The sequence below is a fragment of the Onychostoma macrolepis genome, chromosome 04, assembly GCF_012432095.1.
Source record: "Onychostoma macrolepis isolate SWU-2019 chromosome 04, ASM1243209v1, whole genome shotgun sequence".
NCBI lineage: Eukaryota > Metazoa > Chordata > Actinopteri > Cypriniformes > Cyprinidae > Onychostoma > Onychostoma macrolepis.
In genome coordinates, this window is record NC_081158.1 from 3,558,048 (window position 1) to 3,582,430 (window position 24,383).

A 24,383-nucleotide genomic window follows, 5' to 3' on the forward strand; every position below is an offset into this window, starting at 1 on the left:
CACCTCGTCTTCCATCTTCACTTTTATTTCTCTGTTTTTGTTGTCGTGGCCGGAGGCGGGAGCTGCTTTCATGACGTGTCACGTGACGCCAAAGGTTTGGGGACATCACGCAAGTTACGTTGCTACGTAGGCCTTCGTATTGTAACCTTATCAAAGAACCTAATAAAATATGAAAATAGATATTCCCAAATATTTAATATAGGCTATAGGGAATTGCACTACGGATTTTTTGTATTTTGTTTTTAATGACCCACCCCAACCCGCCCCGCAAATAAAGTGACAATTTCTTTACCCCAACCCGACCCGCGGGTTATGAGATGAGCCGCGCATCACTAACACAGACATTCATGTTCAGTGAAGCTCTTCCCACAACAATCACATATTCAGTAATAAATGCTGGAAGATTCCCATCAGTTCAGAAGTGAAGACAAGCATCAGAGCATCAGGAAGAGCTGAAATCTGATCTGAGACTGAGTTTATTAACACAACTTTACGTAGAAAGGACAAAGAAGAAGGCGAGAGTTATTCTTGCAGATGGCTCTCATCCTCTTTTCAGCCAGTTTGAGCTCTTGAAGTCAGGTAGACGTTATAGAGTTCCCCTAGCAAATAAAAATGTGTATAAGAGGTCCTTTATCCCCAATGCAATTAGAATCATTAACTCAGCAACTTTTTAATTAAGCAGTGTGTAAGGCTTTAATTGTATCCATTTTTTCCTTGTGTTGTGTGTGTAATGTGACTAGTTTTTGTGATTTTATTTTATTTGTATGTTGTTATTAATTTTGTTGTGTTGGTGAGCCAAAGACAATTTTCCACTCAGGTGTACAATAAAGTTGTACATTACATTACGTTACATTACATTAAAGAGGACAGAGAGAAGATGAGAGATCCAGAGCCCTGCAGAATCAAACACACTGAAGATACTGAACAACAAACAGGTTGGTGTTTATTCTTCATTCTTCATTAATAATGCTGACGGTTATAAAGCTTCAAGCTGATTGTGTTTGTTGTAATAGGAAATATCTTTTGAGCTCCTCATCTAATAATCTAGATGAAGCAGCAAATATGAGACAAAATGTGTTAGATAATTGTGTAGTTGAACATATTTAATAGTTCTCCCTACAGAAACATGGAATTTGTGCCTGTAATGTTTTAAAAATCATAATTTGAAGATCAATGTGCTTCACTGATGGAAAGTTTCAGGGGCGTTTAATTGATAAAAATCAAAATGACCAATTGTCTACTTTACACTGTTACATCAGCGTTCACCAGCGTTACTGAGAGTTAATGAAAATGATCCATTTTTACTTTTATTTCAGAGATTATTGACAAATACAATGAGAATGAAGAACTGAGTGAAGTTGAGGAGAAAAATCATGTCAAAACTGGAGAAAAAGCTTTGAGCTGCCCTCACACCAAAGAGAAAGATTTAAAGAAAAGAAGAGTTCACACTGGAGAGAAAGCGTTCAAGTGTTCAGACTGTGACAAGAGATTCAGTCAGTCAATACATCTGAAAACACATGAGAGGATTCACACTGGAGAGAAAGCGTATCACTGCACTGCGTGTGGGAAGCGTTTCAGTCGTTCATCTGCTCTACACAGACACACAAAAACATTCACAGTAAGTAGATCATCTTCAGATACACTGCTTTCAGGTCTGATGCTGTCTTCACCACATGTGACACAATAATGCATCAAACAATACAATATCAACAAACAAGTCTGCGTTTTTATATCTTAAGTAATTCTGTACATTCTTACAACATGAGCGTCCTGTGCATGTAAATTTGGTTATTTGTTTAATAACTTATAAATTTGTGACTTATAATTGACACGTTTGCTCTGTTTTTTTAGCAGGATTATTTATACTAAGAGAATATACACCGTTTTAACAACTGACAATATCATTTACATCCAAATATACTAACAACTTGTATTACAGGAAAAGGAACTGGTACTTATTGTTCTGAACTGCAATACATGTTTTATGTTAACTGTAACTTAAATTAGATTTGTCAACATTTTCTTACCTTCATGTCATTCAAACCTGTATGACTTTTCTGCAGAACACAAAAGCTAGAGTTTTAAGGACTGACAGCTTTAGTCACCATTTACTTTTGATGTATGGGAAATAGTCATACAGGTTTGAATGAGATGAAGGTGAGTAACAGGACAAAATGTCAAGTACAACCTAAAATAATTACACTTTAATTTGATTTTAACTGCATACTAACCATATATTGGTAAAATATAGCAAACTATATCATATAAGTGGTTGTGTTTTTTTAACAGATTTTATAAATAATCATGGTGTCTTAGGGCTGGAGGAAGATTGTCATCCTTTGGAGCAGAAAGGGCTGCAGCCAAACGTTCTTGGGTGTGCTCTCCACTCTGCGGATCTCTCACTTGCAGGTCATCATGATCGTCGCCTCCAGTTGATCTTCTTCTGGTTCCATGATGTCACCATTTGTGATGCAGATGTTGTGCAGTATAGTACAACAAGTGATGACCTCTGGAGCAAATTCTGGCTTGACTTCAAGGGCCTTGAAGAAAAGTGACCGCCATCGCGTTTTCAAACAGCCAAAAGATCTCTCAATGATGGACCGAGCTTTTGCATGGTGGAAGTTGAAACGCCATTGACTTGCATTTTGTAGTGGCTCTCTATATGGAGTGATAAGAGAGATTGGGTGGCTAAGACAGGGGAAACCTCCATCAATAGTTATTAAATCATTCCAAATGTGGCACATGCATTTAAAAAAAAATAAATAAATAAATAAAAAAAAGTTTCTCATATTTGTAATCTTTTTTATTAACTAATTGTAATGGGGCTGACGAGACGTGAGACGTGCGGATCCAAGTGCAAGCTTTTATTTACAGGCATGGTCATAATACAGGCAGGGTCGAGCAATAGCAAACAGGTATGGCAGGGACAAGACAAAGAGTAATCCTAGGGCAAGCGAAGGTCGACGATGGGCGAACAGTATCCAAAAGGGCAAGGCAGAGAGATAATCCAGGAACACAGGCTATAATCCAGGCAAGGGAACAAACAGAGTCTGAACAGATAGACAGGGGTAAATACAGGGAACACAGACTAGAAAATAACAAAAGTTCCATAAAGCAGCTAACACTAGGGGAGTGAAAAACACAGGACACTACAGGAACTGAACAGAAACACGGAATGGCACGGAAAGGGTTAATTCAGAAAACACGGGCTAGAAAACGAACACAGGAAAGCGGGCAATGCAAGACTAGGATACTAACAAGGGCTCTGTAGAGTTGCTACGGCTAGGGGAGCGGTAAACGCATACAATACTCGGCAGTGAGGGAAACAAAGTCCAGGGTTTAAATAGAGTGTGTGATTAGTGAGATCTGTGTGATTAGTGCCTACAGCTGTGTGTGCAATCAGTGCAATGAATGATGGGAAATGGAGTCCATTGTGATGTGTGGTGTGAAAGTCCATGTGGTGAGCGAGTGACCTCTGGTGGTGAATGAACGGAAGTGCAGACCAGATTCGTGACACTAACATTATCTAAATGATTAAAACTATGCGGAAAACCTGCAATCCCGCAGATATTCACATTTTAGTGCACATTTTACTTTCACTTTCAAATTTGCGGCAATTTGGCATCAAGCAGTTATTTATTTTTAGTTCGTTTGAGTTTCCCCACTTTCCTTTTCTTAAATAGCTTGTAAAAGCACTGTGTGCATTTTACTTTCACTTTTAAATTAGCAGTAAATTCGGCATCAATTGCTTGAATTCAATTCAAGCAACAACAAAATACAACGTAGAACATATAACTTTTAGTTTTTTTCAACTCCTTACACACATTTTCAAAACTACGCCTCTCTTTTTCAAAACTTTACACACAAATCCAAGAACTGCACACACAAAATGCAAAATGCCTCACATCTCTTGCAAAATGAAGCACTGAATTCAAAATATCACAAACATATCTCAAAATCAAACATTTGTCTTACGTTGCAAACACTTTCACCATAATATTATATTTTTGGATATATCATATACACACAGTTATTAAAACATAAAGTTCTTCTTTCATGATCTCCTATGTACATTTCTGTACAAGATTGAAAGTAATTGGCAGAGAGATTAAAAATTCCTTGAAAAATTCATGGTAAACATGAACGCAAGATTGAAAACAAACTTTATTTTTATTTTTATTTTTTTTACTGTAAGCATTTGTGGTTCTGAATACAGTATTACACAGTAAGAAAGAAAGCAAATAAATTGCTTGCATCCATTGTCACTTTGGTGTATTTCTCAAATTATCCTTACTGTAATACTGGCAGAGAAGTGTGCATTTCTCAAAACAATTTGTACAAACAGCACCACACACACTGGATTACCTGCAAAAGCCTGTAACTTACTCAAAATCTTTAGCTCATCTCTCAAAAGTAAGTATTTGTCGGTGAACATATATCAGTGCCATCAGAACAAAAAGTCCTTGTGTCATTGTTCACAAATAAGATCGTCAAAATACTTAGTGATGTTGTGAATATAACACTGCACTCTGTTAGTATTACCTGATGTAAACTATGGCAACAGTTTAGATGACAGTTACTGTATTGAAATGCAGAAGGCTGAGCTTCTTATGTATGCCATATATCCATTTCAAAAGTACAAATTTACACTACTGTATGTGTGATATTGATTGAAAGAGAATGGATCGAATTCACAGTTACACTTTTACTAGCGGTCTGACTTGCACAGAGAACTATAGAATACATTTTGAGCAACATGACATTAGCAACTGATAATGTAGGAAACCGCAGACAAATGTACATAATCAGCTGCATGAATGTACCAAAGCAATCGCAACTTGTTCAAAACAATGAGAAACTGCTTTTATGATGTGCACAAGTGACTAGATGGTGTGGAGGTTGAACAAAGTAGTTTTGAGAATTTGAGAATTTCTTTTTTGATCTGAGAAATGCATCAAAGCGACGAAGCAAGAAAAACTGTATAATTTGACCTGTGACCTATTAAGAAAGTTTGGAGGTGCAGACTACCTTGATGTAAAATAAATAAATAAATAAATAAAATCACAGTTTAAATAAAATAAAAATCAGCAAATACTGTGGAACCAAATAAATGAGAAACGAATGTTAAAAAAAAAAAAAAAAAACCTTCCAATATCACCTTAGGCTAAATGGCAGGTCAACAGGCTTTCCCAAAATCCAAAATATTTTTAAAACAGGCGCTTTTACATTTCGTTTTGAACTCTTCTGCCATCGTCTTGTCTGTCTCACCTCACTCTTCTCGACAGTCGGCTCGACTCACTCTCCTCACGTGATAAATTAAATCTGATCTGTGACGCGCGACTGTCGTTCGTTCGGTGTGCATTGAGCAGCCGGGTTCAGTTATAACTGTTGTGTCTGTTCTCTAAACTGAAACTAAAGTCCAAAAGGTGTTGGTCCGGGGTCCGTGTACGTTGCGTTCATTCGAATTTTAATTCTGAATTGAAAAACATAAATCGAATTACGATGCTTTATTCGTTTTTTTATTTAATGTTGAAAGCAGAAAAATTGGAAAACGCCGTTTTATTGTTTCAGAACACACGCAATAAAGAGAAAATGGCTTGTTTGTTAATTTGTCTCTGTTCGTTTAATCACAATTAGTGGGGTAATCAAAATCTCATAATACCAAACATGATGAATGCCCTAAATTGCACAGTATTTTCATCATAACAACCTAACCTGAAGTGAAGCTAAGCCTATAATTGGAGGTCTTTTCTTGGGGAAAAAATGTCCAGTCTTGAGCCATATGCGCAAATGATTTCTAATATGATACAAACTGGAGAAACATTTTCAGAGATCTCAGACAGGTTAGTTCAACATGGTGCTGGTCGCGGTTGTTCTGCAATGAGTATCCGAAGATTTTGTGCACAGCACAACATTGTAAGAAGAGGACATGTATCGGACTCCGATTTAGAACTGGCAATAGCTAATGCCATAAGTGAGGTAAGGACAATATTTCATTGTTTTAGTCGCTAATTACGGTACTTCACGGACTGTGGCAGCAGACATACCCTTTCATTAAACATACTTTTTCGTGTCCTAATAGACAGGGCCAACATTTGGCAGAAAACTCATGACAGGATACCTGTCGGCAAATGGGATAAGAGCGGGTGAGGGCAGAGTGGGCCAACTTTTGAGGACCATCCAACAACCATACCATGAAGCGCGATGTCATGTACAGGTGCTGGTCATATAATTAGAATATCATCAAAAGTTGATTTATTTCACTAATTCCATTCAAAAAGTGAAACTTGTATATTATATTCATTCATTACACACAGACTGATATATTTCAAATGTTTATTTCTTTTAATTTTGATGATTAGAGCTTACAGCTCATGAAAGTCAAAAATCAGTATCTCAAAATATTAGAATATTACTTAAGACCAATACAAAGAAAGGATTTTTAGAAATCTTGGCCAACTGAAAAGTATGAAAATGAAAAGTATGAGCATGTACAGCACTCAATACTTAGTTGGGGCTCCTTTTGCCTGAATTACTACAGCAATGCAGCGTGGCATGGAGTCGATCAGTCTGTGGCACTGCTCAGGTGTTATGAGAGCCCAAGTTGCTCTGATAGTGGCCTTCAGCTCTTCTGCATTGTTGGGTCTGGTGTCTCTCATCTTCCTCTTGACAATACCCCATAGATTCTCTATGCGGTTCAGGTCAGGCGAGTTTGCTGGCCAATCAAGCACAGTAACACTATGGTCATTGAACCAGCTTTTGGTACCTTTGGCAGTGTGGGCAGGTGCCAAATCCTGCTGGAAAATGAAATCAGCATCTCCATAAAGCTTGTCAACAGAAGGAAGCATGAAGTGCTCTAAAATTTCCTGGTAGATGGCTGCGTTGACTGTGGACATCAGAAAACGTGGGGTTACATTGTAACCTTGGTTCTCTGAGTGAGAGACTATCTCTCCACCAGAATACATACGTATGGGGACTATGACACCACCTGTGGCATGTGACGTGGATTTATCTGTAAGACATTAATTATGCCCATGCGCAGATCATACTCACCTGTGTATATAAGGGATGATCATAGCGCATTACTTCCTCTAATGAACGCGTCTCTGAGCGACAGTGCGGTGGAGAGATAGTCTCTCACTCAGAGAACCAAGGTTACAATGTAACCCCACGTTCTCTATCGTATCGAGACTATCTCTCCACCAGAATACATACGTATGGGGAACTGTAAGACACGTCGGGAAGAGGAGGTGCATAACTTTATTAAACAAGTTCTACACCAACATACATTTGTGTGTAACAATCAAGAGTATTAAACAGATCACTGAGAACGTGCATACCCAATTTAAGTAATCATCTACCAGATGCTATCATGGCAGCTGCCTTCTCCTGCCATAAGCATCATTCCTTAGATAGTCCAAACACAGACTCAGAAAAGGATGTATTAGCTGCCACATTTACCCTGTAGTACCGTGTAAAGGTGGATGGAACAGCCCATGAAGCTGCTGCACAAATTTCACCCAGGGATGCCCTCCTGAACAGAGCCCATGAGGTGGACACACTGCGTGTAGAGTGTGCATGAAGTCGGGAGGGAGCAGGTAATCCAGCACCATCATACGCCTGCCGTATTGTATCAACTATCCAATGAGAAAGCCTAGCCTTTGACAGAGGGTGACCAAGCTTCTCTGTCTTAAAGCAAACAAACAATTGGTCCGTACTTCTGATTTGATTTGTGCGCCTAATGTAAGTTTGTAGTGTTCTCACAGGGCAAAGCAAGGATGAAGTAACTTCATCTTGACCCACTCCCTGGAAACAATGTAGTTCAGTCACTTGGTTTAAATGGAGAGGGACAGGACTTTTGGCAAAAGGCTGGATTAGGGCAGAGCATAACCCTCCATCATCTGGTAGAAATCTACAGCAGTCTGCATGCACTGACAAGGCGTGCAGCTCACTAATCCTTTTAGCTGAAGTAATAGCTATTAGGAATGCAGTCTTCATTGACAGCCATTTCAAGTCCACTGAATCCAAGGGCTCAAAGGGAGCGAAACAAGAGCCCTGAGAACAATATTTAAATCCCATGGAGGCAATGTCTCAGACCTCCGTGCCTTAAGGCGTCGAGCACCCTTAAGAAACTGACTTATCAGCTTGCCGTCATGAAGGAAAGACTCAATCTACTCCCTCGAGCTGCAGAAATAGCAGCAACGAATCCTCTAAGGGTAGTAGGTGATTTTCCTGAATCCAAATGTTCCTGCAGAAACTCCAGAATGTCAGGCGTTGAACATGTCATTGGGTCATGATGACGAGAAGTACACCAGGAAGAAAATACACACCATCTATAAGAATATAATGTCCTTGTTGATGGTGCCCTGGCACTTTGCAAAGTGTGTACTACAGGCTCTGAGAGTCCCATAGCTAACAGCTGGGCCCTCTCAGGGGCCAAGCCCACAGTTTCAGTCCCTGAGGAAATGGATGGAGCAGTGTTCCCTGAGCCTGTGACAGAAGATCTCGTCTGTGTGGAAGCTCCAGGGGAGGGCCTACCAAGAGTGGTTGAATGTCTGAGAACCAGGGCATTTGGGGCCACAATGGAGCAACAAGAACCACTTTCACTGATTCTGTCTGTATCCTCTGCAGTAAAGGAGGAAGTAGTCCGAAGGGGGGAAAAGCATACAGGAGACCCTGAGGCCACTCTTGTGCCAATGCGTCGTACCCCAGAGGCGCTTGCCTCTTCTCCAGTGAGAAAAAGAGAGGGCAATGAGTTGACTCCCAAGAGGCGAAAAGATCTACGCCTGCCATCCCAAAATGATCCCAGACGATCTTCACCACATCTGGGACTCCCTGAGGTACTTCCTACCTCACCTGGTAGATCGTCACGTCCTAGTGAGGACAGACAACGTGGTAGCAGCATCATACGTGAACAGACAGGGGGGACTGACATCCCCTCTACTCTGCAAGGTGGCTCACAACCTTCTCACTTGGGCACAACCTCATATCCTCTCACTGAAGGCAGTGTATCTTCCAGGATTACAGAATCAAGCAGCCGATATGCTGTCAAGAGGGGGTCCTTGGCCAGGAGAGTGGCGTCACTATGAGGTTGTGCCCAAGTGAGAAGGTTGTGAGCCACCTTGCAGAGTAGAGGGGATGTCAGTCCCCCCTGTCTGTTCACGTATGATGCTGCTACCACGTTGTCTGTCCTCACTAGGACGTGACGATCTACCAGGTGAGGTAGGAAGTAGTCCAGAGCTAAATGAATGGCCCTCAATTCCAACACATTGATGTGCTGAGATGTCCAGGGTGGTTCCCAAAGGCCTCTGGCCCACGTACCATTGAGCACCGCTCACCAACCTCTCATGGAGGCATCTGTTGAGATCAGTTGCCTCCGCAGAACAGGACCCATCCGAGAACCCTTCATGGTATTGCTTGGCTCGTTCCACCAGCGGAGGGCTCTCAGAAGTCCTCTTGTGACAGGTATCTCGCACATCAGATCTGTCTGTTGACAGTGGCCAGACCTTAGCAGACACCTCTGCACTGGACGCATAAAAAGGAGTCCCAGAGGGATTATCTGAGCAGCTGCGGCCATGAGACCTAGTAGCCTGAGACAGGTCCTCCACTGAACTTCCTGGCCGGACCGAAAAAGGGAGAGACAGGTCACAAGAGCCTGATGGCGCTCTATCGTCAAAGAAACCTTCATGCTCAGAGAGTCCAGGTTCATCCCCAGAAACTGGGCTGTCTGAGAAGGAATGAGTTGGCTTTTCTCCCTGTTCAGTTGGAGTCCTAAGGACTGAATGTGATTGATGACCAGCTCTACATGCTGCCGACATATCCTCTCTGACTGTGCACACACCAGCCAGTCGTCCAAATAATTCAGTATTCTTACACCTTGAAGTCGGAGGGGAGCTAGTACTGCATCCATGCACCGTGTGAAGGTGCGGGGAGCAAGGGACAGTCCAAAGGGTAGGACGCGGAACTGAAACATCCTGCCGTTGAAAGCGAATCGAAGAAAACGCCTGTGTCCCTCCCAGATTGGAATCTGGAAGTAGGCATCTTTCAGGTCTATGCATGCAAACCAGTCCCCCTGACGTACAGCCTGTTTCACTCTTGGAATAGTTAACATCTTGAACCTTAGAGGTTTTAAAAACTTGTTCAGACCTCTGAGGTCCAAGATGGGTCGAAAAGTGCCATTTTTCTTTGGCACTAAAAAGTAACGGGAGCAGAACCCGGTCTGTGCTTCGTCCAACCTTAATTCCTGTATGGCTTCTTTTTCCAAAAGAGTTTTGATTTCCTCTAACAAGGTTTGTTCTTCCGAATGACTGGACGTTGAGGACATTGTCAGAACTCTTGAAAGAGGTGGTTTGGTTATAAACTGAAGCCGATAGCCCTGAGTCATTGTAGTGATGATCCAAGGATTGTTTGTGATGCCTCTCCAGGCTGCTAAATTGGCTGAGGGAGGCAGGAAGCACAGTGGGTTCTGGGAATCCTCAGGAACGAGAAGGAGGCTCATCCCCGGCCGTTTATGGGGGGCTGCTGTTGACTGCATCTTATGTCTAGGTTGCTTACGACCCTGGTGTCTTCTATTGATGCCCATCTGAAATCTCAGATCTCTTGCATCTACAGCATCTCGCCTTCCAGATGATTTTTGGCCTTCATTACGAGCATGACGATATCTTGACCAGTTTCTCTCAGCAGCTGCTGGAGTCTGCCCGAAATTGTGGAGAAATCCCCTCATCTCCCGCGCACAAGCCCGAGCATCACGAGCTTGCTGCAGCATTTCGACAGCACCAGGCCCAAACATTGCTGAAGGTACCACAGGAAGCCCTAGCAAAGACGTGCAATCCGCTGGGGCCAATTTGGACTGAGAGAGCCAAAGATGCCGCCTTGCAGTCCACAACCAAGCCGTTGACCTCCCTACTGAGGTTGCTTGTCCTTTCGACACCCTCAACAAGGTAGAAGAAACAAGCTGTAATTCAGCTATTTTCTCTGGGCTCAAAGACTCATTGAGGCCTTGCAGCAGCTGATTAAGATACAGCTGAAGAATAGCTCCCGTGTTAGCCAGGCAAGCTGTTTTAGCAACCTCTCCGTGAAGCAGATGCAAAATTCTATCCATGGCTCTGCAGTTCTTACTTAATCCTTCTGAACGCCCAAGAAGTGACTTAGGTGGTGATATCACTGCTGCAATTGGTTGGTCAACTGAAGGAAGTGAACCACATCCAATCTTTTCTGCATTTTGGACAGTTGCAAACATTTTAAACTCTCTCGGAAATGGTGGAGGTTTGGAAGGATGCTCCCACTGAGCCACAACCTCTCTCTCAAAATCAGGTAGGAGGGGAGAGAAAAACGGCCTGGATTGTGAGGAAACACTGGCCACATCAAATCGAGATGGAGCAGTCGGTGCTTCAGAGATGAGCGGAAGCTTTAAAGCTCCAATTGCCCTCTCCATCAGAGCTCTCAATGGATTGGAGTCACGTGACTGAGGGGCCAGATCCTCTGACTCATCTTCTTCATCCCCTAGCTGATCAAAACTTTGTTCAGACATAGTCTCAGAAAAGAGAGAATAGTCTAGGGGGGCATTAACCTCTAGCACATCAGTTAGAGAGGTAAGAGACTCGTAGTCAGCCTCAGACATCTCTGGCGCTGATAACCCTGGGCTAGAATAGGGGTTATCATGTTGCACTGTTGTAGGTGCTGGGCTTGAACCCTCTAAGCGGGAAGCAAGGTTTTTAACTTGTTGTGCTAAAGCAGCAACTGTAGCAGCCACATCCTGTCTAGCACGCTTTGGCTGAGGAGTGCTGGTGGAAGAGCTCATGCGTTTGCGCTTAAAAAACTGCCAACGTGCCTCCCTTGCATGAGCTGGGAGAATAAAGCAACTCATGCAACCTTCTGGCTGCTTATAGCCGTCCCAGGCATGCTCTATACCAAGACATGATATACAGGAGTCATGACCATCTTGTGGTGGTATGGAGGCATGGCATTGAACACAAGTATGCTCACTTATTTTAGACATTTTCTAAATAAGTGGCCACTAACTATTGTCACTTCACTCAATGCTGCTACCGCCACGCAGATAGATGGCGCTGTAGTGCATGCTCTGGGGAGAGCAGCGAGTAAGCGCACCCAAACAAACACACAGCACTGGATTATCTCTTGCTGTACTTCAGGATGACTGTGAAAAACCGCGTTAGCACAAGTCGTGCAATACAGTATCGTGCTTTGATGTTCTGAACACTATTGCACGTAGAAGATGACTCACCTAAAGTCTCCCGCGTTAGCGATCTAGAACACTAGACGCAATACGGAACTACAGCTCATGACCGCGTTAACGCCTCGTTAATGGTGTGATACGGTATAGCTGCGAGATGAATGAATATATGAAGATTTCTATACAAGCGACAGTCCTCCAGAAGAGTTGCAACAACCAAGCTCTTCTTATCCTTGATGGATCGGAGTTTTCACACTGATGCCTGCAACAACAAAATCAGTCAGGTAAGCAAACACCGAATGAATAGAGAAAATACAATAAGTTTAACTGTTAAAGTTACCAGCAATTCCTAGCCACATGCACCGTAACGCGTGGAATCAAAAGAGGAAGTAATGCGCTATGATCATCCCTTATATACACAGGTGAGTATGATCTGCGCATGGGCATAATTAATGTCTTACAGATAAATCCACGTCACATGCCACAGGTGGTGTCATAGTCCCCATACGTATGTATTCTGGTGGAGAGATAGTCTCGATACGATAGAGAACACAGTGGACCAACACCAGCAGATGACATGGCAGCCCAAATCATCACTGACTGTGGAAACTTCACACTGGACTTCAAGCAACATGGATTCTGTGCCTCTCCACTCTTCCTTCAGACTCTGGGACCTTGATTTCCAAATGAAATGTAAAATTTACTTTAATCTGAAAAGAGGACTTTGGACCACTGAGCAACAGTCCAGTTCTTTTTCTCCACAGCCCAGGTAAGATGCTTCTGACGTTGTCTCTTTTTTCCTGAAGACTTCTGAGCGTGGTGACTCTTGATGCACTGACTCCAGCTTCAGTTCTCTCCTTGTGAAGCTCTCACAAGTGTTTGAATCGGCTTTGCTTGACTGTATTCTCAAGCTTGCGGTCATCCCTGTTGCTTGTGCACCTTTTCCTACCCAAATTCTTCCTTCCAGTCAACTTTGCATTTAATATGCTTTGATACAGCACTCTGTAAACAGCCACACCTTTCAGTAATGACCTTCTGTGACTTACCCTCTTTGTGGAGGGTGTCAATGTTCGTCTTCTGGATCATTGCCAAGTCAGCAGTCTTCCCCATTATTGTGGTTTCAAAGAACAAGAGATACCCAGAATTTATACTGTAGGGATGGTCATTTATTCAAACTCAAATGTAAATATTCTAATATTTTGAGATACTGATTTTTGACTTTCATGAGCTGTAAGCTCTAATCATCAAAATTAAAAGAAATAAACATTTGAAATATATCAGTCTGTGTGTAATGAATGAATATAATATACAAGTTTCACTTTTTGAATGGAATTAGTGAAATAAATCAACTTTTTGATGATATTCTAATTATATGACCAGCACCTGTAAGTATGCGTGTGTTTAATAAATAGGCTACAGTGGGGTGTCTAAGCCGGTTTATTATCAACTGTTCTGTGGTCTTTACTCTCAAAATATATACTACTGCTCTCTAAAATATGTATTGTATTTATTTATATGGCAGCTGGCCAATAAAGTAGGGATAACGTACAGTCATTATCGCACAATAAACTCGTTTAAGCTGAGACATTTCAGTTTACTAAAGTTAGGTCTTGGCGACATTTCCTGAATTTTTATAAAGGATGTTATACACCAACAATAACCCATACTTAATTGTGTGTTCAGGGTGCACGTAACCTGAATCCAGTTCCTTATAATGCGGAATGCATGGGCCATAAATTGCACATTGACCAGAATGAAAAACTGGCAATGTTTGGAGCAACACATGTTCTGGCAATTGATGGATTTAGCAGCAAAATTGTTTCTTTTTCATCTATGCCAATAAAGAACAACCTTTTAATTTATGAGGACGTTTACAGGTGAGAAATTTTCGTGAATTTGCATTTTAGTAGTATTTGTTATTATTATTATTATTATTATTATTATTATTCCCAGATCTGCAGTTGTTAACCATGGGATGTGGGACCAAGTTAGAGTGGACCATGGAAAGGAATTTTACTTATCCTTATTCATTCAAGAAACAGACCAGAGAGACAACCCTACATGCAAACACAATCAACTAAGGTACAGTATGAGCTCGATTTGCATAATATAGGCAAATTGTGAAAATACTTTTTTTTTTTACCAATATTGAAGAAAATCACAGCTGCTGGTGCATACAACAAAGAGGCACTGTTGTGATTCTAAGTTTACATACACCAGAATGATAATTTCTTAAAATATAAGAGGGATAATATATAGTACTACTTTGAAAAAGCAATGTTTACATGTAGTCCACAAACCAAATTCACTGAATTTACCAGCTTAAATGTTTACATAGGCTTGATTCTTAATACAAAGCATTATTGCCTGCACAAAGGCTGTATAAATGTTTTGTGGTAGTCCCTTGTTTGTCCCAAGTTGTTAAAATAACCCCTGTTCTTCAGAACTGTTCTCCATGTCGTAGACCTTATACATATTGGTGATTGTGACAGATATTAAACTAATACAAAAGCTGATCATATGGTTCAAAAACATGTTTTCACATGTTTTCACATCAGCAGTTTAAAATAACTACTTAAATCAATGTTCTTCTGTTTCCACAAATCACAGAACCACACAGTTGAAAGGATGTGGCCAGAGATAAATAATAGGGTTAATTATCCACTCAAGACAGCACTTGTAGAGCTAGTGGACCAGGAATTGTTGGACATGGAGGACAATCTTGTCAGATACTGTGTCTCCAGCTTCACATGCCAGCTATGCCACCTTGGCATCAGTAGAGTTGTACAAGCTTGGAATGAACACCGGATTCCAGGTATACTGAAAGAACACTTTTATTAAAATAACAATGATTAAGGACTGTCAATCTGACTTGAAATTTTGTTACTCCAGGCAAAGGCATTCCCAATGTTTTGGCAGAGGGTGGATGTCTAAAGAAAATCTCAGAGGAACTGTTGCCACATGCCAATGAAGCAGCTGAACTTTACGAAGCAGAACTAGGCTTTTCACTGACCAGACATTCAGTGTTTGGAAGAGATCCCTTTTCTTCAGGGAGACAAAGAGCATGTGTGGAACACCACTTTGCTGAACTACACCCAGATATAGAAATATGTTACAACAAAACTGTGAACGGTGACTTCTCGTACTTTAAACTAGCTCTGCTGGATCTCATTGAAACAACAAAAAGATACACAACATGAACCATAAATAACAGAAAAAGCAGAGAAACAACATTAACAAATTTGTTCAGAGTTTAGTCAACAGAAATAATGTCTTTCAGAACAGATAATGCATCAGAAAGGCCTGTGACTTCATAAACATTGGTGCACTCTTGTCTACATTTAAGACACTGGCTAGAAGTTTCATGCCATTGCAGCACACATACTTTGCATCCCACAATGCTCCGGCAACAGACTGCTCCTGGAAGGGTCCTGTGAAATAAGAGATTCAATAAATAAAGTTTGTCTTACTCATTTTGTCTGGTTAAAAGTTCCAGTTTTTCCCCACTCTTATTATAAAGTTAATTCCTAAAAAAATAACAGTAATTTGGGAAAAAAAAAATAGCAAACAGCTGCTTTCTGCAGTAGCTGAGCTATTGTTTTTACATGATGCTTAATACATAATATGGTAGTCATTTTGGCAAGTCTAAAACAACTGCTATATTAGACTGAATAGTACAAAGAACTACTGTGTGCACCTTTAAAAAGTTTAACACATGGTTAAAGTTCAACGCTTTTATGCAAAGCATCGGATTGTGTTAAAAATATTGAGTTGGGGTGCAAACCTTTGCATACATGACAGTTGAATGCTGTCTGTAGCTGTTGTGCTTGGGAGTTTGTCATCACCAGTGTGGTTCTCCTGTTACTGGAGGCAACGTCGGAGAGCTCTTTCATTACTGACGTAACTTCTTGCAGGCCTTGAGCAGCCAGCACAACTTCTTCAATTCTTTCAAACACATCCTGCAAGCCACTGCTGCCATCATCTCTCTGACTGAAGTTAAATAAAAAATCTCATTCTTGTTTTAGGTAGAATGTTAATGACTGACAGACAGAAATCATTCACTCCAAAAAAATGAAAGTGAATACTGACAAGCTATCAGTTGTTAATATTCTTTGATTGTCTAAGATCATACAGTACGGAACATGAGGGTGAGTAGATGACAACTGATATTGAGGTGAATGCTCTTGTCAACTACAGTCTCCGTCATAAATTGAGATGCGTGTTGAGTGCTTAACCATTTCTGATCATTAGAAGTAGTATGAAGGAAGGGAAAAAAAAGCTGCATGTACCTAGGCCTCTTTCGTTTGCTCTCTTGTTGAAATCTTTGAAATTCCTCCTCTGAAACGGCAAGTATTTTGCGAGCATTTTGCTTCCAGTATAATGACCCTGTAGGTAACATGAATAAACATCCAAGTGTAAAATAAATAAATTAAACCCATAAAACTGTATTAATGACTAAAGCATTCTGCATAAAAATATGGTAATAAAATACCTTTGGTTCCTTCAGACTCCACTATCTGATTACCCTGAGCATCTGTAAGGATCAGCGGCTCTTCACTGTTTAGGGCACTTTGAACTTTAGCCGTAATGCCAGGGACTGTTGCTTCAAACTCCATAAACCGGACAACTACGGTTCTGCTGGGCTTCAATTTTCCAGTCAAACATTCAGCAATGAAAATAGACCTTTCAATTGGAAAGTTAAGGTGCTATTAAACTTTTACAGCTGTATATATACACATACACATACACACACACACACATGTGTGTGTGTGTATATATATATATATATGTATATATGAAGAGTCTGAAATTTTCTTCTAAAATTAGCATTTTTATTAGGCTGCACATAGCAGGTTCAGTAATTTTTCTCTAATAGCAATGTATAGGTCCTTTTCTACGCAATTAAAGTGAAATAACTGAACATAAATATAGAAGCCTGATAAAAAATGCTCATTTTAGAAGAAAATTTCAGATGGCATTTAGAGGCTTTTGCATCTGAACTCTTCATATATATATATATATATATGTGTGTGTGTATGTATGTATGCAAGTATATCGTTCTAGATAGACAGATAGATAAGAGACAGAGACAGAGATAGCTAGAGAGAAAATAGTTACCTCTGAAACGAACGGGACATGCTAGCCCTTGGAGGTGCAGCAGTAGCCTGGACAGGGGATGCAACAGAGGAACCTGCAATGCTGGATGCTGTACGTAAAAATGAGAAGCGCTGACTGCCACTAGAGCTACTGGCAGATGAAGTTGGTGACAGACTCAAATCACTGTCGCCATGTACTTCATAATGACCCCTTGGTGTTAACCCAGATAGCACACGTACGTCGCGGAGACGTCTGTGCGATGTCGTCTTTTGTGTCTGGCAGATGTATATTTTAGGGCATTTGCTCATCTGGCATACGTCGCCGAGACGTCCCTGCCAGCTGTTAGCACGACGCCTAGCCTATGTATTTAAGACGTAAATAATTTAGAACGTCCGTGATCCTCTCTTTAAACGATGTTAATCAGATGTTCTTACGTCTGAAAGATGTCTGATTGATGTAGGACAGACGTCTTTTATCAAAACTTCCCCTCCCATTATTTTAATTAAATACCCTCAGGACATCTATAATCCTCTCTCATGCATGTTATATGATAATCAATAAATAAACCACACTCTCAACTAATAATAGAACGTACACATTTTATTAAAAAAAATACATTTAATAACAGGCAAAGAAAACATTTGATTATATGCAAATAACAATACACTTTTTAAATATATATTCATAACATATATACACATACAAAATACATAAAAGTTACATCCTCCCTGGGGCCAAGCGTAGAAAATCTTTAATAAATTTTTCCGCGTCTGCTTCGGTTGGAGACAGAAGGACGGGATTCCTCATAGCTGAAGCTGTATGTTAAAAGAAAAAAATACAACAATTTAATTAGAATAAACCAAACTGCTTCCACTTACATTGAAATTAACGTCAGATATTTTTTTCGTCATCTGGTTCTTCTGAATAAATCAGTCAAAGTTATCTAATTAGCAACAACTAAAGCTGGTTAGAAGAAGAGCACATGAACTAAGCACGTGAGTTGAGGCGCGTCAAAGCTCTTCCCGTGTGATTCAACCTAACCCATGTGCAGAGGACGCGTCTAGGTGAGTTGCAAGGGAAGATTTGCTTAAGGTACGTGTATATTTTAAAACTAATTGTGTTGTGCCTGCGATCGGTTTTATAATACCATCCAAATTAAGTTGTGTAGGTTGATTATGATGACTATCACCTGTTTGTTAGCTAGCAAGTAACTTAGGCCTACCATATGTTGTTTCGCGTGCGTTTTGGTTGGGAAACTGGGTTTCTAAAGGGTTTAACTTATGTTTTAAGTCTCATTTAAGTTTTGAACAAGTTATTATAATTTCTGAATATTTTTGATAACGGCTGATGCCACGTCAGATTATGTTTGACCAATTTGAAACCTGTTATAAATGATTTTAGCTGTACTTGACTAATGCTGTAATTACAGCTCCGCCATTAATTCTATTGCTTGTATTTGTACAGCATTATTGAACTTACCTATCAGGAGTGCTCCGATGTTCGATTTTCGGATCCCTTTCTTGTCTCCCCTCCCGCACCAGTTCAGTTGCCGGGCGACGTCAGTGGAGAACACCTTGGAGCAAATCCTCCATACAGTTTTCTTCATGCTTGGCCCGCCACTGATGGATAATCTGTTCACCTTCAGCAGGTAAATTTTGAAGTAATATTTTAACTGCGGTAAAGTTGGTTTTATATTCGCACATTCAGACTTCCGTGTTCAATAGCTTTGTTAATATGCATTTAAAAAGTATACTTACAATTAATTTTCATTACCGACTATAATGAGCAGTACCTACAATCCATTTTTCTGCAGAAGTCGATGTTTTTAAAAGGCTGAAAAACACGTTTATGCCTATGGAATGATGTGACGTCACCACCACCACAGGGACCGTCTACAAATTACATGATGCTTTTATTGCAAGTTGCTAAAGACTCTCTTGAGCTGAAAAGCGCGGCTTGCTTTTAATTAAAACGTTCCAGAGCATGTTGATATATGACACATTTATGATTTATATATTTAATAAACTATTTCTGCCTCAATTAAAACATTTTTTGTCCATTACTGTGTTAATTACTGCGGTTTCTTCAATGACACATGATTAAGTTCAATGGCTTTTAAAAGGCTTGATGGACTGGTCCTGGACCCATTGGGAAATCTTAACTTCACCCTAAATATACTACAACTCTTTATTGTGTAGCAATTTTCCTTATATGGTCAGTTTGTACTACTTCATAATGTGATGTATTGGTTTCTTCAATGACACACCATTTAGTTCAATAACTTTTGAAAGGAAGAACCCAGTGCTACAGTGCAAATTGCAAAATATTTATTTGACCATGAAGAACATACTACAAGTCTTTAAAGTGCTATTATTTACTCTAGATATTCAATTTCTATCATCACTGTATTCTATGGGATTCTTCAATGACACATCATCCAGTTCAATAACTTTTGAAAAGAGGGCCACACCGCACCAAAACAAACTGCAAAATATTTATTTGACCATGAAGAACATACTACAAATCCAGATCAATAACTTTTGAAGGAAGACACTGACTTACCCAGTACACATTGTATAATATTCATTTTACATTAACATACTATAGCTTTTTGATGAACTATTATTTGCTCTTTGTGGTCAATTGACACTGCCAGTGTGTTGCATTTGATTCTTCTATCGTCCAGTTCAATAGCTTCCAAAAGGCTCAATGGACTGTTTCAGAATATGTTGGAAAATCTTAATTTGACCCTAATAAACGTACTACAACTCTTTGTTTTGCAATCATTTGCATCATATGGTCAACAACTACTCTCAACCTGTTGCATTAATTTCCTAAATGACAATTTATTCAGTTCAACAGTTTTTAAAATGCTCTGTGGACTGTTACAGAACATGGTGGAATACGTTTATTTAAACCTGAAGAATACACTACAATTCTTCAGCGGACAATTATTTGCTTTATATGGGAAATTATATCTCCCCAACATTGTGTTTTTCATTCACACATTACACGGTTCACAAAGTCTGAATTAAACAGTCTAATTCTTCTGGGACAATGTGTAAAATGTTTAGCTAATTTTTAACTTTGCCAGCAAATTTCCAATGCTATGTTTAAGTAAAGAGTAATGTTTTCCTTATTAAACACTAAAAGGACTCTCTGCAACATTGCTCAGTTTGAATCTTTTATTTTGTGTATTTGCAGTTGGATGTACTTTGACAATTGAAAGAAAAAACCACATCAACCAATGTGTAAAGTGTCAGCACCATTATGACACCATAATTTGTACATATTTTTTTAAAGGAAGACACATTAGTACAAACACATTTGCTCACGTTTAAACAAAGCATACAGTTTGGTTTCAGAACTTTGGGTTCATGCGCTACCATGATTTGGTGGCCAAAATCAATCAACATAGTCCCCACATTATCATGGCCTGCTTAAAACTGTGCAAGTTATACTCTTCTGACATGAGTAAACAAATGTGAAAGAATGTGTATTGTTTTACCCAAGTATCCATTTACAAATAATTGTGTGTTGCAAAGGTTTTGAAGGTCTTTTGAGAAGGCCCATTTAAAGGTCCTTGTCTTGTTAAAATCCTTTTTTAAGCTTATGTTCCGTGAAATTTTAACAATTTAAAAAGCAAAAGATATAAAATATATATAAAATGTCAGTTATATATATGATACAAATTGTCATGAATGGTCCCAAATTTAAGTTACTTCAGAATGAGTCTACCTCTCTACAAAAAGCTCTTGATGTATTAATCACAATAGACATCCGGTTTAATGTCATGTATACCCTGTTTGAAGTCTCTTTAATAATTTGATGGGTTCAGTACCATGGACAGTTCTGCAAGTTTGAAAACATCAAGCAATGCAAATAGATTATGACATTTTGAAACTTAAATGCTAAATCAAAAGCAAATATTTTAGAAGATGTAAAACATATATCCAGTCGGTTTATTCAACAGGGGCCTCATTTATAACCGTTGCATACGCAAAAATCCTGTCCTGAAAGAGGCGTACTCCACTTCCTACGCAAAAGATATATATAAATAATAAAAATAATGGGATATATGAAAACAAACGACGGGAAAATTAATAGATTCATCAAATTAATAAAGTAAACAACGATTTGAAACTCTGTTTTCATGTTGATGTACACATTTACATTAAATATTCCACTCTTATTAATGGAGATAAGCACCGAAATTACATAAAGTCATATAAGCAGAAGTTAAAGCAAAATTAGATGAATTTACACATATTTGTAGTGTATGCGCTTGATCACTTTTCCTGTGGCATGTTATGTTTTAATGACAGCGAAGAGTGCTATAGGTGCACAATAAGGAATATTTAAACTAAACTGCAGATCTCATGTTAGACAAAATATTTTTGTAGCGAGACTAATGATCAATGATGCGCACTTCGATATTATGGCGGACACTGCTAAATTCGGTAGTTGGACGGTCCATTGTCCAGTTGAATCAATACAACCGCAGGCAGCTGCACGGTATTGTTGATGTCACATTTCCATTTTAAAATACTTTGTCAGTGAAGCGCCGAGTCAGACAATTGTATTTACACTGCAATAAATATCTGTTTCCACTAAAAATAGCTAAAAGAAGTTGAATTGTTTAAACAATTGAAATACTGTTTGGCCAGTGTTAAAGAATGAGATCAGCTCTATTCTAAAATATTTATCTGATAACTAGTTTAACAGTTTTAATTTTATAGATATTTTGATATATTTAATTTGAAACAACAAAGATATTAGATTTTTTTTTTTGCTATAAAAATTAATGTATGGCACAAGTGACATTTATAAGCCGTATCTCATGTTTCCTTAATGTCTTGTACCCCTGACAGTGTTAAACATGGTGTCGCGTGGATGGGAATATGCATGGAAATAATATGCAGATGAGGTTATGCATGGTAAAACTAGGCGTTGTAAGTTCCATATATGGTTATTTCGGGGAAGAGACGGGGTGGAGATGCACATACGCACAATCTTCCCCTGACTGGGATTTATGAAGGGATTTTTGCGCAGGTTCTGGAGCATGCATGGTTTTATAAAAATAAAAAAAAACGTTTGTGCGTACGCAAATTTATGGAAGCAGAATAATGACAATAGTTTTTGAAACATAAAGCATGCTGAATTCCACAAATCGAAAAAAAAGATGCATTGCAATTAACAGTGCTTGCATTTTAATGCCTTGTATTTCCAGGGCTTGCATTCTTAGGTCCTGAAATTTAACATAGTTGTTTATTTAAGCTGTGAATATTTCAATCCAAAATATTTCACACACATTTTCATAATTAAAAATTCAATAATTCATATTCACCTTCCAGAATTCACTTCCAAAATATTCAATCTGTTTAAAAATACGACGTATAATATTCGACAGGCAAATTTCAGTCATTTTATTTCACTTTCCAAATTCGCTGCCACAAATTTAGTGGTTAAAATTCGGCAGAAAATTCAGCGTTGCACATCCGGGAACCGCAGGAATAGCAGTAGAGCACCGATTCATGATCTCCAGCTGATGTCAGCCGCTCACCAGCAGGTGGCGCAAGCGGCTGTTGATGAAGCAGGCCATATGTGGATCAAGTCATTCATTTACAAAAACTGATTTGCAGAAATGGAGCAAGCGCTAGAAGTTTTGATTATCAGGGCCAGCATAAACATGTGGAAACGCTGATTGTGTGTATGTTTAATTCAACATCTTCGCTGTTTCCCGTAGCCTACATATAAGCAGCTTTCTCTACCACAAAGGAGATTATAATGCTCTTTTACCCAACGCTGAAGTACAGAACTAACATTACATTTGAGGAAGACATATATTGCTTTCGGTTGTTTAGTTTCTGTAACTTTGTATCATGGCTTGTGTGACGCTGTGCTGTAATACTGGGGTTCCCCTCATACGTCACACTCCAGGATTCCCCAACGACGCGTAACGAGCCTCAGTGAACTAATACAGTGATATAAGACCTCAGATCTCAGAATACACTTTACTGATGATTATGCGAACTATATCGACAGTTAAGCAGATGTAGAATATGAACGAACGCGCAAGGTTTCACGCTGTTTCCCTCAGAAATCGGTTAAAGAAAACACATTACGCGGCTCAGTAGTGCACTAACACAATAACAGCTATTAGACTTGTTTGAGATGTGCCTTGCCTTAAATGTAGGCGGCTGCAGTGAGGGGAGGAGTGAAATAAGCGCAGTCAAGATGGACAGTTCTGACCTCTCCAAGTGGAACAGATACCAACGAGATCAAAGGCAGATATCGCGTTATTCTCACTCATGTGCTGTTCTGCTAATAAATGTGATATAATTTCAGTTCTGTTGCTTTTATATGAATATAAATATGATGAACAGGACACTCAAAGTGCTTCCTATTTAATCCCATACGAAAGGCGTATTTATCATCCATTCTACTTTAATACAAACATGTATTTTAGATTTTTATAGAAATATGACAACAATCACATATCTCACACAGAGATCGCACTGTCATAGTGTTTGGGAATATTCAAGCATAATTTAAATACACAATCACATGAAATCAGATTAAAAAAAAAAAAAAAACATTTTAGCAGAGAACGCAGCATCACAGTTGTCTGAACCAATGAGCATTGAGCTGAGTCGTCCAGTCGTTTCCCATCGTGCTTTTGATCAGCGCAGTCGGTGGAGAGCAACTGCGCGCGACTGCTCAATCCAACACAGCCGCCTCGCCGTCGCGAGAGTTTTTTGGCACACGTCAGCATGACGTGACAACAAGGCGGACGTAACTCGGACACGTTTTATTAATTAATTTATTTTAAAAGATGTTTATGGAAACTATTATTTATTTGTTTTTCTCTTTATTTCTTTTTTGTTATTGCTATTATCGAGGTATTTACTGTTTTGTATTCTGGTTGTGTATGTATTTTATTGCTTTGACTGTATCCCCTGTGAATGTTATATGTTTAATAAAAAATTTAAAATAAAAAAAACTCAGACACTTTTCTAAACGGCATGCATCTCGCGGTGATCACCGGTGATCGGTTCTGCGCAGATTTTGCTCATCTCAAACAAGCCTATTA

At 39.4% G+C, this 24,383-nt stretch overlaps 1 protein-coding gene across 2 annotated transcripts; it reads left to right on the forward strand.

Annotated features, from left to right (window-relative positions):
• The first annotated feature begins 296 nt into the window (after positions 1–296).
• LOC131538408 (zinc finger protein 436-like) lies at positions 297–2,692 on the forward strand. 2 transcript variants are annotated; one of them, XM_058772280.1, is made up of 3 exons: positions 297–935; positions 1,317–1,618; positions 2,290–2,692. In XM_058772280.1, the coding sequence occupies exons 1-3, from the start codon at positions 878–880 to the stop codon at positions 2,296–2,298; spliced, it is 369 nt and encodes a 122-aa protein (XP_058628263.1). In that variant the 5' UTR covers positions 297–877; the 3' UTR covers positions 2,299–2,692. The 2 variants fall into 2 exon arrangements, with proteins under 2 accessions (XP_058628263.1, XP_058628261.1); XM_058772278.1 differs by having other exon boundaries at positions 2,317–2,692.
• The last annotated feature ends 21,691 nt before the right edge of the window (positions 2,693–24,383 follow it).

Bases quoted from the DNA above. Each gene is read 5' to 3' on its own strand.
- LOC131538408 (XM_058772278.1), top strand. From the start codon at position 878: ATGAGAGATCCAGAGCCCTGCAGAATCAAACACACTGAAGATACTGAA. The intron at 936-1,316 runs GTTGGTGTTTAT...CTTTTATTTCAG, and splicing joins AGATACTGAACAACAAACAG to AGATTATTGACAAATACAAT. The intron at 1,619-2,316 runs GTAAGTAGATCA...ATGGTGTCTTAG, and splicing joins GACACACAAAAACATTCACA to GGCTGGAGGAAGATTGTCAT.